Source organism: Siniperca chuatsi, linkage group LG3, assembly GCF_020085105.1.
Source record: "Siniperca chuatsi isolate FFG_IHB_CAS linkage group LG3, ASM2008510v1, whole genome shotgun sequence".
NCBI lineage: Eukaryota > Metazoa > Chordata > Actinopteri > Centrarchiformes > Sinipercidae > Siniperca > Siniperca chuatsi.
Window position 1 is genome coordinate 31212568 of NC_058044.1, and position 13575 is coordinate 31226142.

At 39.6% G+C, this 13575-nt stretch overlaps 2 protein-coding genes across 7 annotated transcripts in view; one reads left to right on the plus strand and one right to left on the minus strand.

Annotated features, from left to right (window-relative positions):
• Nucleotides 1-285: 285 nt before the first annotated feature.
• LOC122873246 lies at nt 286-6902 on the minus strand. Of its 2 annotated transcripts, XM_044189693.1 has the most exons (5): nt 6799-6902; nt 6492-6665; nt 6061-6174; nt 4280-4937; nt 286-2992 (listed from the first exon to the last, which is right to left on the minus strand). In XM_044189693.1, the coding sequence occupies exons 2-5, from the start codon at nt 6636-6638 to the stop codon at nt 2778-2780; spliced, it is 1134 nt and encodes a 377-aa protein (XP_044045628.1). In that variant the 5' UTR covers nt 6639-6665; nt 6799-6902; the 3' UTR covers nt 286-2777. The 2 variants fall into 2 exon arrangements, with proteins under 2 accessions (XP_044045628.1, XP_044045629.1); XM_044189694.1 differs by having other exon boundaries at nt 6492-6845.
• patl1 (PAT1 homolog 1, processing body mRNA decay factor) overlaps nt 6899-13575 on the plus strand; it is a 30834-nt gene continuing 24157 nt past the window's right edge. For all 5 annotated transcript variants that reach the window (XM_044189688.1, XM_044189690.1, XM_044189691.1 and 2 more), the window contains exons 1-4: nt 6899-7037; nt 8967-9072; nt 10108-10311; nt 10537-10800. In XM_044189688.1, coding sequence (XP_044045623.1) covers nt 7023-7037; nt 8967-9072; nt 10108-10311; nt 10537-10800 — 589 coding nt within the window. In that variant the 5' untranslated portion in view covers nt 6899-7022. The remainder of the gene's footprint in view (nt 7038-8966; nt 9073-10107; nt 10312-10536; nt 10801-13575) is intronic.

Below are 13575 nucleotides of genomic sequence, written 5' to 3' on the forward strand. Positions count from 1 at the left end.
GCATTTATCCCTCCAGCTTGACACTTGCTTTATTATTTAACATTTACAACTGCAGACTTGATGGACTATGGTGAAAAATCCTTTTAATGACTTACTAACATTTATAACCGCAGACTTGATGGCTCATTAGAAAGTGAGAAACCCTTGTGTATTCATTAACCAACTTTTTAAATGCATTACCAAATAGAAAACACCATCTATAGGGATTTTTTGCAACCTGGCAACCCAAAAGTTGTTCTAATTAATAGCTTATAACTTATACAAAAAAAAAAAGACTTGAGACTCTGTATTTCGCACTCTTTATTAGCTTTTAAAATCTATTAATATTGTTAACTATAGTGGGGAATGTGGTTTTATTTGTCATAACTAACACTATTTTCACACACACCGTGTTGCTCCCTCTAACCTCTTCCCCCTCCTGAAGAAGACAAACATGTTGGAAGTGATTTCTCACTCACTGCTGCCCTCTGGAGGCTTTAGCTCTAAAACAGTGGTCTCTTCTGCAATGCAATGTCTTCTGTTTTGTTCTATCAAGCAATCCAGCAGATGTCCACCAACAACAGTCAAAGCAACAGTGTAATGTGGTGGCAGTAACAATATTAGTGTTCCAAGATCGAGGCTGAGAGTAGCTCCAGATAGACACTCATTACTCCTCTTCTCTGGCATCCCATCATTTCCTGTCTAGAACTTGTGGGCAGCTGAACTAATGGTTTAATATGATGGCATCTTTTGTTTTCCAAAAATGTCTACTTTACTAAACTACACAAGTAAAAAAAGACAAAGAAAGCCACGTCAGAATGAAGAGTAGGACATGCAACACTGGTTGTGAGATGAGTTCAGATGGCTGACATATTTGACAATAAATCCACCTGAACTGTCATGTTAACAGGTTATATTAAAAACAATGTCACGAAGTGTACTGTATGTAGATAGCCTACACTAAATTTAAGTGGCTGATTGGAGGTCCATGTTGTGCTATTTAATCCTGTTCAATAGTTAGACAGGTTCACAATCTGTCTTAAAACAATAGTCAGGTGTCAATATGGACATTGAAACAGATTTTGCTTGTTGTAATTGTTCCTCCTGTTCATACTGGCTATTAAAAGATCCCTTCCTAATGCTCTTCCAGTGTAAGTGAAGGGTGACAAAAATCCACAGTCCTTGTTCTATGCAAAAATATATTACAAAGCTTATCTGAAGTGAGGCTTTTTGTACTTTCTTGTATTTTGTACAAAAAAAGCTTTAGAAGATATTCACTTGATTTGTCTCTTTATCTCAGACTGCTGAAGCCTCATTTTAACTTCTGTGACTGTGAATTTTACCCCCCAATCAGTTACATTGAAAGTGCATTAGAAAGGGATCTTTTAATAGCCAGTATGAACAGAATGAAATTATAGCGAGCCAAACCTGTTTCAGTGTTCATATGGGCACCTGACTATTGTTTTAAGACAGAGTTCAAAAACCGTGAACCTATCCTTTAATCCTTGTTGATGCAACCTACCTTAGGTATTAAACGAGATTGATAACCCATACACACGCTTGCAATTTGCAATGGCCACAGCCTGTAGACAATGTTGTGTTAGACGTGAAAGTCAAATCTTGTTAATTATTAACAGACTTACTGAGTGCTTGATTACTTGATTTTCTGTGCAAGGGTTGCAAAGGATAAAAAGACCTTCAATTGATATTGATAACATTCTCTGCACATTATGTCATTTTATATTGCAATATTGTTTGCTTATTTTGTTGCTTGGAAAATGTAATTTTCATCATCAATTTATAATAATATAATCAATTTGAAATATCAGTATTTGACTCTTCACAATTTAATTGTCATTTTAGATTAATTTCAGAATCAGAAATACTTTATTGATCCCCGAAGTAATATCAGTGCCAGTTTCCCCGACACTTAAGAGGGAAGAGTTAAAGAGTTTCCTGTGGTGCATTGTGGGGGGATGAGTCTTCTGCTGAAGGTACTCCTTTGTTTGACCAGCACGTCATGGAGTGTGTGGGAGACACTGTCCAAGATGGCATGTAGTTTGGCCAGCATCCTCCTCTCTGACACCACCGCCAGAGAGTCCAGCTCCACCCCCACAATGTCACTGGCCTTACGGATCAGTTTGTTGAGTCTGTTAGCGTCCGCTACCCTCAACCTGCTGCCCCAGCATGCAACAGCATACAGGATAGCACTGGCCACCACAGACTCATAAAACATCTTCAGCATTGTCCGGCAGATGTTGAAGGACCTCAGCCTCCTCAGAAAATAGAGGCGGCTCTGGCCCTTCCTATAGAGGGCTTGAGTGTTCTTAGCCCAGTCCAGTTTATTGTCCATGTGTACTCCCAGGTACTTGTAGTCCTCAACAAAGTCATTGACAATGTAATTTGACAATCATTTCATTACGTCTTTGTTTAAAAATGGACTAAAAAGAATGTCCTTATTTAATTTCTCCGGTCAGTGTTTGCGAACACAATTCATTATCACAATCTAATGACAGTCTTGGTTGACTTGTTTCATGTTCTCAAAATTAAGCTTAAGAGGTCAAGGTCTTTACAAGGTCATTACATTAAAATTACATTGTATTTTTTTTCCATTATAGAAAATAGTATGAAAAAGTCCAGTATTATATTTTGACAGTCCACCTCAAGCAGGACTTTCATCACTCCAAATCATTTCAGGTTCATTACAAATTACTTCCGGCATGTATTTAGTATATCATTGTATAGAATATCAGGATTCCAATATATGTTATTATTACAAAAATCTATATCTTAAAATTCTAGTACACATAATCCAGCATGATGTGTGTATGTTGATAACTCGGAGTCCTCCATGGTATCATCTTGACGAAGTTTTCATTTAAGTCTACCTTCCACCAGTTCCTCAGCCAGCTGAAACATTTGGCTGCCAAGTAGAGCACTCCAGCACTGAGGAGAATTTTGACGAAGCTGAAGCCACCACCTCCACTCCTTTTCTTGGCTTCTTCATCAAAACCTAGAGATAGAAATTAACAAAGGGTCAAGCACCATTGAAATCTGTCATTATTTCCTGCATTAAATAAGCTGGACTGTCTTTTATAGGACACAGCAGTGCTGATTTAAATTTTATGTTAAAGTGGCAGCGGATATATAGTATGTATGAATTATGGTTTATTCAACTACACACTGTTAAGCAATTACCAAACCACATATATAACAAATTTTGGCTTTAATGTTTATGGCTTCTAAAATATGAATCTAATTTTTACCTTCTCACCTCCAATAGGATGGAGGTGAATGGAATTTTGTTTGTGTTGATCACAGCATAGAAAAATGACATTTAAAAATTCAACACCAACATTCCTTACCTAAAGAGCCCCAGAAAGATCACAGATAGAACAAAATATGTATATTTAGGACACAAAATGCAATTGCCACAAAGTGGCAAAGTGTCCACGAGATACACGCACATTTTAATTAACTTGTGGCCACTAGATAAGAGTATATATAGAGAACTACATAGAGGGCTTAAACAGCCGATGCACAAAGACAGATCTCTCTCCACAGCTTTCATGACGGATGGAAAAGGCTGCAGCCAGGGTTTAAAGTGTAATATTTAACGTTATCTCTTCTGTCATTCTTATTCCGCTTACTTTGAGCCCCACATCAAAGCAAGTACACATTTTGACTGTAAAAAATCTACTAATGGACCGCTTGTGTTAACTTTCCTCCCTAGTGCTGAAAGAGAGAGAGAGAGATCTGTCTTTGCGCATGGGCTGGTTAAGCCCTTTAAGCGGTTCTCTCTATATACACTTATCTCGTGGCCACAAGTTGATTAAAACGTGTTACTGAATAATCTACAGAACACAATGTCAGCAGTTTTTATAGCATAAAGTAGTTCCTGTGACGGCGTGTTCTGTGGATTATCCATTACATTACATTAATTTAGCTGATGCTTTTATCCAAAGCGACTTGTATTTCAACCATGTGGTTATCCACAGTAAACAGGGCATTTTACTGGAAGGACACATTGTTGAGTTATTTATATGTAATATAATATAATATACGGCAGATAATATCAAAGACAGATGTATGAAAACCTGGGCAAATAAAACAAAACTATCTGCATGGCTAGATAGGACTAGAGGTAACAGAAAAAAATTGTAATTTGGGTGAACTCACCCTTTAATCACTGTAGCTAGTTAGTCACACATATTACAGTTGTACACTTTTCGGGTTCAAAATTCCATCTTATTGAGACCTTGTTCACATGAATAAACCCACTGTAGAAATGCACCTTTACCTTTATAAGGCTTCTCCCACCCGGACGGCCAATAACTTTGCCTCAAATCTTGCGGTCTCTTGTTGGTTTTAGGCCTACTGTATTTACGTTGCACTTCACTGTTAGCCACAAGTCCGCTGTTGTGTGAGGTTACGTTGATGATGTAGTGCACTTGCTGGTCATAGCTGAAGGGCTCTATGTTGACATCTGGTTGCTGGTTGAAGGCTTCTGAGAAGAATCGTAAGTCATCACTTTGCTCTGTTCTTGCTGTAGATCCACTGTAGGTCTGCACTATGTTGAACATTTGCTGGGCTGAAGGTTCTGGGTAGTATATCTCTTCTATGTCGTTAGCCTCAACCACCTGTATATCTCCATAGTAGCCAGTATGGGTGAGAAAGGTGGTGAGATCTAGCTGCGGGTTCTGCAGGGCTCGAATCAGTTCAGAGCTGATTTCATAAGTCCTGTCAGGACTGAACCTCCCAAAGGAAACTCTGTCATGCTCGGTGACATACACCGTCTCCACCACCCTGGTTCTCACCTGGTAACTGATGATGATGCGGTCTATATTGTAATTACCACGGTTACCATCCAACCCATAATTTTCCCTCACATAGGCCGGGAGGTTTGCAGAAGCTGGATAGATTTCTGTGTTCAGGTTGCCAACTTCAAAGTAAGCAACCTGGAAAGAGAGAGAGATTAACAGCTGTGAGTGAATGAGATGGCTGCTAGAGAATAAAGGGAAACTAGTGGACTGTCAAGAAGAACATGGATGGATGGATAAAAACAATAACGAGGGAGTAGTGATACATGGAAGAGCATTTAGGTTAAAAAAAATGCATTTAAAGGGTCACTCCAATTATTTAGTATTGCATTTCAAAAAAGTTGGACTTTTGAGGGACACATTTTTAAAAGAATGGTAAAAAATTGAAGCAGCAGAGGCTGACATATCCTGAATTGTATTCACTAGTGTGGGTCAGGGTCCAGAAACACTTTCCATGATGCAACACAATAGTACCTCTATTGTACTTTTCTTAAATTTAGGATCGTATGATGTTTAAATGACAGTGCCTTTACATATGTAGGCTATAATTATTCAATAAATATGACTTCCAAGGGCTACAATCTGCCCAGTCTTTCTCTGATTCTCTCCTCAATTATAACAGTGGCATCATTACACAAAAAAAAAGTTATGAAAAACTAAGACCACTGTGAATTACTATTGTTTATTGTCCATCTTCATGGAAAAGTAGGGGGATCTCTTCTGCTTCAACTTCATCAGCGATCAAGAACACATATATGCGATTTCTTCAGCCATAATTATATGGACGTGGTCTACATAATCATCAAACGTAGCCTACAGATGGATCTAACAGGATGTAAATATTTCTGTGACTTCCTGTATATTCTTTGAAGGCTGCTGGAAACTGTCTGACTTGACTGCAGCTTTCTGTCACCGCCCCCTGCTGCTGCCGCCTGATCTCCACTTTCCAGGTGAGGCGCAGTTCATCTCAAACAAGCCTCATATCTTTCAAACTTCACACCCCCACTTTAGCGGGATCTCTGTTATAATTTTGTAGTCTCCAAGACCAAGCTAAGATAACCCTGATTACATCATTAGGGTCATTTTCTCAGGCTTGACAAAGCTCCTCCAGAGGCACAAATGACATTATACACCTGTTTTCACTGTGTAGTACTCTTAGAGAGGATTAAACTGATCTTCATGTGTAAAAATGTTGAAGTGCAATGAATGCAATTAATGAAAGAAAGAAAAAAGAAACAAATAAACAAAACATATCACAAACCTGTCTATTACTCTTGCGCTTCCTGGGCTTGTCCAGTACAGGCAGAAGTTCCTCAATATTACTAAACAGGTGGAAGCCATAGAAACCTCTCTCTGGATGACAATCTGACACCAGCTGTGGCAAAAGACTCTGGTCACTCCACATATTAGTTGTACTCACTTCTTTCTTATACACATTAATTTAATTGGAAATGATCCATATTACTGCAGTGACATCACCCATTGTTTGTCTTGCAATATATTGTAGCCCTGCTGTGACCCCATATCGGGAACAGCTGAATATAGGCTACAGATAATCTCCATTAATATTATGGGTTCCTCAAAACAGTGTAATTATGTATTAATAACAAGAATAATAGGAAAAATAACATATGTACCAGAAGCATTAACATGGCAAACAATTCAATTTGTGATCATCTAATCTAATCGTACCTTCATGATGACCACATAGTTAATGAGTTCACAGATCACACAGTGGTTGGCAAACCAAAACAGGAGCTGAAGGCCATGTCGTGGAAAAGGACGGCCAAACCCTGAATTCATCAGGTGCTCTAGTGTCCAGAGCTTCCACTGTACCATAGTGGGGCCAAGGCTGACACACACACACTTATATAAACACAGAAAAAAAAGATAAAAGCTACCCTTTTAACACCAGCAGGTATGCAGATAAGAATACTCACTGCAGATTGCACCGTGACACAAAAACAAAGACACAACGGAGTTGTCCAGTTTTGTTTACCGTTTCTGCTGTTGTCTGTGTAATTGATATTTCATAGCGCTTCCTTATTTCCAACAGTAGAAAGGAAGGAAGATAGAAATAGTCAGCAGCGCCGCCTCCGCCCGTGCCCAAATGCGTGCTCGGTCACGTGTTCCGTAATGCACGTTCAAGTGGACGTCCCGACTGCGTCATTTGCGCGCCGCCTCGTTCCCGATGCACTTCTTTTCCCGAAAGCCTAAAGATAGATGTTTCGATTTCAGGTGAGTATTGTACCCCCGAAACCCATGTACCCTTTTCCTGGAGACAATTTCAGTTGTTTTAAAGAGAGCTGGCTGTAATTCCAGACTGCGCGTGATTTATATGGTGAATGTTGTGTATTGTTTATGCGACTGCCAAATTCAGCGCGGTCGGCGGCCTGTGAAGCAGCCCGCTTGCCTGCTGACATGAGCTGGAGGGGAGGTGAGCGCTCCCTTACCCTGGTCACAAGGATGATCTTATTGTTTCATAAATTAATCTCAGTTATGAACGGCCAGTGTGTGATAGTTATAAGCTCTGTCCAGACAGTAACGTCATCATATTGATTAGTTTTAGGGCAGCAGTTTCCCATCGACGTTGGTCCTGCGTGATGTAACGTCAGCATTAGCATTGTGGCTAACGGGTTCTCCTGCTACCTACAGGGTGCCAGAGCGTCCTGGAGAAGAGGTCCTGAATTCTATTTATTCATATTATTTAAACTTATAGTTAGTAGTTTAGAGGGAAGCTACTAACTGGTACACTTAACGTTACCTAAATGTTTAACAGTGTCTCGAGTTAATCTGCTTTGATGTTTTTCCCAGTGAGAAACCATGCTCGGTCACTGCTGACTTGGTCAACTGATGTGTAAGGCTAATTGGCTATTCTTTTAAAGTATTTACAGAGTCACTGCTATATAAGTTAACTTATAATTTACTGATGTAGTTGGACTAGTGTATAAGTCAAACTGAATTTTCACTCAATTCAATTTTCGCGTTTTAAAACAAATTTAAGCACACTTTGACCTCTGCATTAGCTTCATGCTTATTGACATTTTATCATGCTAGCTATGCCAAGTTAAATGTTTTGGTTCACTTACTTAAAGGTCCAGTATGTAACATTTAGGAGGAGCTATTGGCAGAAATGTTTTCATTAGTGTATATTCGCCTGAAAATAAGAATAGTTGTGTTTACATTACCTTTTAGACAAAGCCGTTTATATCCACAGAGGGAGCGGGTCCCCTTCCACGGAGGCCGCCATGTTGCACCAGTAGCCCAGAACGGACAAACCAAACACAGGCTCTAGATAGGGCCGTTTGCGTTTTCGCTAGGTTCGCGGCCACCGCAGTTTCTCCTACACGCTTGGAACAGGATCCAAACTGCAATTTCACTGCTAGATGCCCATGTTTATTTACATTTTAGATTTCCTTTTATATTTTAAGAAACACAGATGCAAGCTGACAAATATGACCTAAGTTGGCAGATAGCTAATATACAGTATTAATCACCTATGTGGTAATGCAGTAACTCATCAGTTTCTTCGTAAACTGATCGTCTACATAACTTGCTTTTATCTCAAAATTACTCAAATGGCAAGTTACTAAACCATCATGTCTCTGTTGTCTGATGACCCATGCACTATTTGGTATCATGAATGACTGGCAGACGCAAGAAAGGCCTCGTTCTCCCGACATTTGGTCATAGTGTTTAGAAAAAGAACATAGTTATGAGAGTTTCTGAGAATTTCCTTTTGAGACTTGAGGTCAAATCTGGTATCAGTAACTTTCTGCACATTCAAAGATGATTGAGGATTTGCTCAAATCAAATTTCTTAACAAGTTATTGTTGTTGTTATTATTGGTTCTTCCAAATTTGGAATTGAACCCTAATCAGAGTCCCAACCCTTCAGTACATGGGAATGATGTCTGCTTCAATAGTAGTTCAACAATCTTATTCATGTCATTATTCCCCTTTCCCTTTCCCTCTCCCTCTCTTTCCCCCTCACCATTAATGCTTTGATTATTTTTTTTCTTCCCTCCATCTTCTGCCCTCCCTCTCTCTAACCTCCATCGCTTTATTTTCCCCACTCCTTTACCACGTTTCCATTTCCTGCCCTCTTCACATCTACCTCTCACCTCATTCCTTGTCCCTTCGTCTGTCTTTCATGCTGTCTTTGCAGTCCCTGGATGAAGACTGTACGTTGGAGGAAGAAGACGAGGGACTGATAGAAGAGGAAGATGAAATTGATCAGTTCAACGACGACACCTTCGGAGCTGGGGCCATCGGTGAGTCATGTGTAAAGTATATTTGAAATGTGTTTACATTCAATTACTATACTTCAGGACATGCACAAGTAATGCCCCTATGCGCATTCATAATTACACAATTTAATGGAGTTCAGTTTCAAGAAGGTGGTTTAACAGAACTCGCACTCAACTATTTAAAAAAAAAATGACATGAAAATACATCTTAAACAGATTGTTTTTATGAATCTCAAAAATTTTCGATCAACATCGATAGACCAGATTGCTGTGCAGTTGTACAACATGTAGTGTTTTGAGTACATAGGGTTTTGTTGTTGTTGTTTTAACTCAGTTAGAAGGCTTTCAAGTGTCACTGTTGGTCCTCCACCCACAAGCATAACTCACATCTGAACACAAGATGTTCACATCTGTTCTTTGGGGGTTGTCATAGGGTATTTTAGAAAATGCAGGAAATCAGTAACTTGTTCTTAATCAAAACAAGTGCATACGATACGTAACGTCAGCAACTGAAGAGATGACACAAACTGTAACAGCAGGGATTTTCCCCTTAGAATTCAGGTTTAAATTGTGTTTAATTCTCCCTCATATGCTTAACCTTGTCCCTGCACCTCCATTTTTATTAATTTGCCCAATCATTATTTGTGACACAAGTTAATCTTTTATGTATCTCTTTTGATTACGTTGATTTGAATTAAAAGGATTTTAGTAAAACAGCATATATAAGTGAGTCAGGACCTCCAGGGTCCACTTTGATGATGATTGTATTGCGTTTATAGATGTTCTTTATTGTTGTTAGTCACCTTCACGAACACACTACATGACCACTGTGATTGTGAAATCACCTCTGAGACAACTTGTCCGGATGGGACCCAAACGTCTTGATTCTGAAAACAGTGTTCAGATGACTACGACTGAAACCTTTTCTACGACAACTTGTCAATGTTATATGCCAAAAAACCCCAAATCTGTCTCCAGAACTATGCGTAAGATTGCAGCACAGATGATTCATTGCCATAGAACAAACAACTTCTCTGTCTGGCTCCACGGCTTTTCCAGATGACGACTGGCAGGAGGAACACAAACGCCTCGCTGAGCTCGATGAGAGGGACGGGCTAGGAGCAGGGATGGGAGGAGAATCAGATGGAGTAGCTGAGGACTCGTCCTCCGCCCATCTCCCTTCCTCTGTGGGCCATCTCCCCCTTCCACCTTCCTTCCCTTCACTCAAATTCTCCCCGTCTTCCTCTGGACTGCCTCCACCAGGTTCGCAATATTCCTTACCTTTCTTGACATTTTCAGGTTATGGGATCATCTAAATTACTTCATAAAATTTTTATTTAAGAGTTTAAAATCGCGGGTTGCCAACCTAATTGATTGGATAACTGAACAGAATTGCTGGTCACAGATTTTTTTCTTGACTGGTTGTTTAAGCTATAATGTGGAGAGCAATAATACACCTATACATCCATAGTAAAACTGTCGTTTCAGATGTTGAGGATCGAGGAGGGGAAGGTGACTTGGCTGAGTCCCTGGCCAGACTCATCCTGGAGGCCGACCCTGCCATTGCTGGGGTCGGGGCGGCCGAGAGGCCCAGTCCATCCCCCAGCTCTTCAGGATCCATCCTGTCTGCTCTGCAGGGGTTGGACCCGCCCAGAGTCCTGCCCCAGCCTTCGTCCATCCCACATCCCACTCAACCATACCAGCATCCCCATCACCCCCAGCACCAGCTGCCTACTGGGCCCTCCACCTCAGGTGAGCATGAATGCAATAATTGTTTGTATTGGTGACATCAGTAACCAACCAGATTTAACCATCATCCATTACCATCTCTTAATTCTCACTTCTACTAATGATGTGAAACGGACGTGAACAGTATTTTTCAAGTATGAGACTTTTATCTACTTTCTAATGACTAATAATCATTATAATTGAATTTGTGCAACATGGTGGTGCAAGTGAACATCAGTGTTTGTCGTTTCCTGTCTGTAGGCTTTGTCAGCCTTTGTTAAAAATATCTTAACCATAAGGGGTGTAAAAGTATGCTGGATTCTACTAGTCATTATCAAGTACTGCAGATGAGTGTTGAATTGAAATAAAAACCAACATAAAGCCTCTTAGTAAGGTGATATTCCACCATGAGCCTCCAGAACAACTTCAGTACTCCTTGTCATAGATTCTCCAACTCTTTAGAACTCTACTGGGGGGATTAACATAATTCTTTCTAAATATATTCCCCTATTCGGTGTTTTGATGATGTACGTAAATATTCAGGTTTTTCTTTTAATTTGATACCCATCCAAAGATTGATCACACACATGAATCAAATAATTCAAAATGCACTTTGTTCAGTCTGAACAGTGCAGTGGCGTCTTTGTTTAGCTAAGATTGTATCTTCTGTTTTGTCACCATGTGGTTGTTGGTGGTACATTGTTACCGAGTGCTTTTGGTTTGTAGCACACAAAGTAGTTTCTCAGCATATAACAAGCAGATGTTGTTTAGGAAAATACACACATTTACCTGGGCTTTCCACAAGGATATGGAGTAGCCAGCCAGTGAGGAAAAGGTAGCCAGCTAACTATTATTTATTTATTTGACACCTTCACTGTAAAGTTTATCAAGACATGCCACAATGATGGTTAATATATTGTTTTATTCGAAACATAAAGCAGGTATGAGTTTAAGAATGAACGTTCACTTTGTTATACACAAAGCAGGAGAAAAAAATTATTCAGACGGAATAATCTAAAATATATGACATGGGGAGGAAAAAAACGTAACTTAAAAATAAAGACACCGTTACAATAGTTGAGTCTACTGAAGATAAATGCATGGACAAATTTTTCCAAATCCTGCTAAGACATAAATCCTTTAATTCTTGATATATTCTTCAGTTGATAGGCTGACTTTGTACTTATGTAATGTCTTAATGTGGCTATTGAAATTCAGGTCTGAGTCCATGATTATGCCAAGATTTCTGACTTGGTTTGTGGTTTTTAACATTACCAATTTGAAGCTGAGCGCTGGCTTAATCGTTCCTCCTTGGCTCCAAAAACTACTACTTTTTTTTACTAGTTTTATTTTCATTTAATTGAAGAAAATTTTGACACATCCAATTGTTGATTTGTTCAATGCACTTAAAGTGCTTGTATTGGACCATAGTCCGCTTGTGATATGGTTATGTAATTTTGTGTGTCGTCGGCATAATTATGGTAACGATGATGAACAGAAGATGCCCCAGAATGGAGCCTTAGGGAACTCCGCAGGTAATTTTTGTCCACTGAGATGTGTAATTATCTATAGGCACAAAGTAGATCTTGTCTTTTAGGTAGGATTCAAACCAGTTTAGTACAGTGCCAGAAAGTCCCACCCAGTTTTCCAGTCGGTCTAGTAATATTTTGTGGTCGACCATGTCGATTGCAGCACTGAGATCCAATAATACTAAGACGAAGGTGTTTAAGTGGATGAGGTCATGCAATTAGAAACATTTTAGAAAAAGCCTGTTGGTAAAATATCTAGGCAGCAGGAGGAGGATTTCAGATGTTGTATAATGCCATCCAGGTTTTTATGGTTGATAGAATCAAATTTTGCCGTGCTATTTGAATTTTAATTGGACACAGGGACAACACATATCCTGTACCTGATATGGAGGCACTGACTGCCTGTCTAATTTCCTGAATTTTGTCAGTGAAAAAGGAGGCTAATTCATTGTAGGCCCTGGTTGATAGAAGTTCAGAGGCTACTGACACAGGGAGGGTTTGTTAGCCTGTCGACACTAGCAAACAAGGCACATACATTATTATAGTTTTTGGAGATGACGACAGAAGGACTGCCTTGCATTTCTCAGTTCCAAATTATAAATGCAAAGTCTCTCTTTTAGTAAAAGGCAGCTCTTCTTTGGCTATATTATGAGCAGTGTTGAATTTTATTAGAATTTCTGACTCCTCACTGCTTCAGTTTGCTGCTACCTGGCAGCAGAAACACTGCGGGGAGGGGCAGACGCACCTGTCACGGTACAGGACGTGTTTATTGGAGACGTTGTGCTTTTTAAACATTTCAATTCGGAACGTCGATGCTCCGACATCAAAAGCACTGTTCCAGTGATGCGTAGATCGCAGTTATATCCCCATTAAGAGAGACGCTGTGCACATTAACGCACAAGGCACAGCAGTGTAACTTCCTTGATTTCATTTAAATCTCCCGACACGTCGACAGGATCGGTCAGGATCTAATGTTAATTAATGTCTTGTGTTCTTCTACACGTCCAAAATGTCACAAACATTCCAGGTTCATTGTTTGGAGTAAAGCAGCCGTCCTCCTGATAAAACCTGAGCTCCATCAGAGCTGTGTGTTTAAAAAAAAAAAAAAAAAATAATAATAATAATTATTATTATTATTTCAGAAGCTAAAAGTTTAATTCTGTTTCCTCTAGAGAGTTCTCTAGTTCTCTCCTCTGTCCGGTGAACTACAGTTTTTAGATTTGCTGCTTAATGTCCGATATTTGCTGTGACTGCATGTTACTGCGCGCAT

Excerpts from the sequence above, each read along its gene's own strand:
- LOC122873246 (XM_044189693.1), bottom strand. The coding sequence starts at position 6,638 with ATGGTACAGTGGAAGCTCTGGACACTAGAGCACCTGATGAATTCAGGG. Across the intron at positions 6,175-6,491 it reads ACTATGTGGTCATCATGAAG|CTGGTGTCAGATTGTCATCC; the intron begins GTACGATTAGAT and ends CTTTTGCCACAG. Across the intron at positions 4,938-6,060 it reads AGCGCAAGAGTAATAGACAG|GTTGCTTACTTTGAAGTTGG; the intron begins GTTTGTGATATG and ends CTCTCTTTCCAG.